Raw genomic sequence first — 4,303 nt, 5'->3', positions numbered from 1 at the left:
TTACGCATCCAATAAATCCTACAGGATGTTTATTATCATACCTACGATATTGGACAGCTCTAACTTCACCTTTTGTTTTGTATATCAACCCTCCCTCCCCACCTCCACAAACTTTACGCATCCAATAAATCCTACAGGATGTTTATTATCATACCTACGATATTGGACAGCTCTTACTTCACCTTTTGTTTTGTATATCAACCCTCCCTCCCCACCTCCACAGATACACTACATTTTGAGCTCCTTGAAGGTAGGGACTACATCTTTATTTACCTTTGGATCTCTATGCCTACTATGACACTTGCTCAGTACACTTCTGTTGAATGAACAAATCTGTCATTCTATAAGTTAGATTAAAATACATATATGTGTATAAATAATCTACACACAATTATTTCAAGAAAAAGTTTATATAGTAGGCACTCAATGTTTTTTTGAACCCTTGAACTAAAATTAATTAGTAATCATAAACCATCTGCTTAATAGTCAAGATAAATCATTAATGAATAGAAATCTGTAAATTAACTTAGACAAGTAAATTTTTTCCTCATTATAGCCATACTAAAATATCGACAGAAATAGCTTACATTCATTTTACACAGATAGCATGACCCCCTCAGTTGTAATAAATTGCTTTTAAGCATTTTAAATGATTTATAACAAATGGCATATTTATACATTTCTTTTTTATTTTAAAAATTGTAAAAAAAGCCACACTGTATTTTTGTTCTTGAAGTAGATACTTTGAAACAAAGAAACCACTGTGATTCTTTCAATAATGTGCATACTTACCAACTGCAGCATACAAGCTGCTGCCAAAATGGCAATAACTCGACTGGGCTTTATTAAGACGTCATCTCGATACAGTGACCCAAATGCAACCTGTAGTGCTGAAAGCAAAAGTACACATGTAGAATGAAATAACAATAGTTATATCTATAAGAGTATTACAAAAATAGCAACTGTCTTCACACACAATGACATTTGTCTAAATCTGGTATGCACGTAAAAAAATAAGAGACATATCACTAATTAAAATGGTAGTAATGGTTATGATTGATGGTGTTAACAACAATAATGTAAATTTCTGTTTATTCTACCAAATCTAGAGATATTCTTCTACATCTAATCCTGACATAAGTTATTGGTCAGAATTAAGACACCCTTGGAAGAAGTTTTATAAGATACTCCTGAGTAGATCCGCCATTAAGTACAAGTACACAGACTCAATGATAACCTTAACCCTGCTGTTTTCAGTGCTTTGACACTGGGGAGTGTGGGAGATCTCCTGGTATTGTCTGTGCCACACTCACACCCAGCCCCCACATCTATCTAAGCCTGTCCATCCTTCTCTCCACTGCTGCTCTCATGAATGTCCCACATGGTTCACCTTACAAACATTCTTTTCTCTTTGCCTATGTGGTGGGCACTGGGTACTTCCACCCGGACTATCAATGAGGGGAGCAGAAAGAACACTGGAATAGGAAGCAGGAGAGCTACAGTCTGATGTGGGCTCACTAAACTGCTCGAAGATCCGAAAGAAGTCCCTTAAATTCTCTGGGCATCAGCTTCCTCAGCTAAGGATTCTTATAGCTCTAAAACAACAATGAATTGCATAGGGAATAATCAATGAGTATTATTCAACAGATTTTCTATGTAAATATTTACTTATTTTCTTCCAAAAGAATTGTTATGTTTTTATGACTTTTGCATAACAGTAATTATGATGGTGGTTACCTTCTACATCAATATTCTGGTCAGGAATCTCCAGTTCAATAGTATTCATGCTGGATTCTTTCCAAGAACCACTGAACATACTAGAAAAGTAGCCAGACTTTAAAAAAAAAAAAAAAGTCAATATTACCTAGTACTTTCTGTGTCTTCCAAATTATTTCTAACTTTAAGCCACTGTTCTATCAAAACTAAATTCATTATATTATTTCAAGAGAAAAAGAATCCCCAAATATGTCTGCAGTAGAAAAGAAATTAAGATAAGGACACTATTAGGTATACCAAAATATACTTTCAGTTTAGTACTATTTTACAAAAACTAAACCAAATTCCTATATTACTATACGAACTTACTTCCTATATTATTATTTAAACCTGCTTATTTTTTTATTTAGCTAAAACGATTTCTGAATATGTTACATATACTTTTTTCCTTCTCAACGAGGTTCTAAATTCAAACTATGTCACATATTTAAGTACCTCTCACAAACATATAACAACTGCACTAAGTGGATACATAATAATTAATGTACTATGGAGGAGAGGAGACTAAAAGTCCTTCAATTGTTGAATCCTTACTGTACCTCTATGGCTATAATGAGTCCAGACTGTTCCCAAGTCAGCACCAATAGACAATCCCCAAAGAAACAGGGAATACACAAAGTTTAGTTTTACCTAATCAGAAAATTCCAGAATAGATCTAAATTGTTGGAAAGATACTAGAATGAAGTCTTTAGTTGCCCTCCAGATGGCATCCCTCATAATTAGAATTACTTTGGAATAAAGCAGACATTAACTAATTGATTTAGAAAATTTTACTGAGTACTTAGTATGTAGAAGGCACTCTGACTATAACTGTAAACAAAATTGACATTGTTTCTGCCCTCAACAGGTTTATGCATATAGCCTGAACTATGATCAATTCAGTTTCCATGAAAGGTAAAGTTTTAACAGAGGCATTCTCATCCTCAAATACACACAACCACTTTCAGAGATTAAAAAGAAGGATATGGACCATATCTTCAAGGCCAATATTTTGGTATATTTTCTGGGCTATATACTTCACGCCAAAGCAAACTTTTTCAAAAATAAATAAAAAACAGTATGACTAAAATGTTAGAGAAAAAAAATTCTTTTTTCAAATGTTTTTACTGAAAAATCTTATATTATACTGTCTTACTAGTCATCATTCTCAAATGGTAAGGAGAGGAAAAACATATGCTATATATGAGAAGAACTACTCATTGTTTTATTCCCAATGCCTAGAACAATGTGTAGCACATAGATTTGATGAAAGAATAAATGAATAAAATATTGAGCCATCAGAGCAACATTTTAGTCTATTTTGAGAGTTTTGAATTTTTAAAGTGGTGTGGTAGATAGTAATATTTTTCACCACAGAAACTGAATCGGTATACTGGCTAAATGACTTAGTCTATATATTTTCTTGGTCTTGTCTTTAATTTAACTGGATTTCCCAGGAGGGAAGGAAGAGTAAGTGTCAAGAACTTTCTACTCACATTTAACCTGAACTACAAAGGAACATTTCAGATGAATTTATCCAATTTAAATAATCATATATAAAATAAACAAATTTAGCAATCTTAACTTTAATGCTAAACATTTTTTCTTTAATTTTTCTCTTTCATCAACAGAAGGCACCAAAATAAGCATCTTTTTGAATTAATGACAAAGAAGTAATGCTAGGATAGTATAACAATAAAATCTTGAAGTCGGTTTTCTAGGCCAAACTAAGTTTTCAGTAACAATATTCATCATTTTCCTAATAAAACAGACTTTTTATCAGATGAGAGGATTTAAACAACTGCTGTCCATGAAAAGATTACCACGAAATGCAATGAGAAAGAACATGACTTAAAAGAGTCTGAGTTTTTTTAAGTGACTATTCTGGTTACTCAAATAAAATAAAATACTTACTTGACATAAATATATTTTGTGTAAGCTCCACTCTTCTCCTAGAGCACAAATCTTAATGTCACTATTTTCACCATTCAAAAATAATGTTTGATAAATATATTTGGATGTACTCTTTAATTTTTTCCTGTTAAAACAAATACAAAAGTTACATGTATATAAAATTGAATGTTTTACTGATTTTGCATATATTTCAAAATACTCCTTTTGTTCAATTTCTATTAAATAGAGTCAACTTATCCATTGTATGAAAGGATATGGGGATATTATATATTCAAATTTGCTCATGTCTGAAAGTGTACATAAGAAACTAATAATAGTGGTTATCTCTGGGGTTTTCTATTCACAGGAGGGATGACAGTGGACAAGAGGGGGCAGCATGGGAGAGAGACCTCTCACTATTCACCTTTCAGCAATTTTTGATTTTTGAACTAATTTAATCACCTGTTCAATAAATTAGTATAAGTCAGTATGGTGGTTTTTACTTATTTCCTTATTTAGAAACCAGCACTATGGAGGATCTCAATGTAATTACAGTAATATTGCTATGCAATAGAAAATGGAAAACAACGCTAAAATTTTCACCTATCCAAGTAATTTTTTTTTTTTTTTGTCTTTTGTCTTTTTCCGTGTCCGG

At 32.2% G+C, this 4,303-nt stretch overlaps 1 protein-coding gene across 1 annotated transcript in view; it reads right to left on the bottom strand.

The window, feature by feature from the left end:
• The window catches only part of LOC103603892 (germ cell-less protein-like 1), a gene marked incomplete at its 3' end in the record, with an annotated part of 32,628 nt that overhangs the window by 18,755 nt on the left and 9,570 nt on the right, over window positions 1-4,303 (bottom strand). The window contains exons 2-4 of the mRNA XM_008588466.1: window positions 3,670-3,793; window positions 1,738-1,834; window positions 793-890 (exon numbers count right to left, since the gene is read on the bottom strand). Of these exons, the coding sequence (XP_008586688.1) occupies window positions 793-890; window positions 1,738-1,834; window positions 3,670-3,793 (319 nt within the window). The remainder of the gene's footprint in view (window positions 1-792; window positions 891-1,737; window positions 1,835-3,669; window positions 3,794-4,303) is intronic.

The sequence above is a fragment of the Galeopterus variegatus genome, unplaced genomic scaffold (genome assembly GCF_000696425.1).
Source record: "Galeopterus variegatus unplaced genomic scaffold, G_variegatus-3.0.2 Scaffold4853, whole genome shotgun sequence".
Taxonomy (NCBI): Eukaryota; Metazoa; Chordata; class Mammalia; order Dermoptera; family Cynocephalidae; genus Galeopterus; species Galeopterus variegatus.
This window is presented reverse-complemented; position numbering and strand designations above follow the sequence as displayed.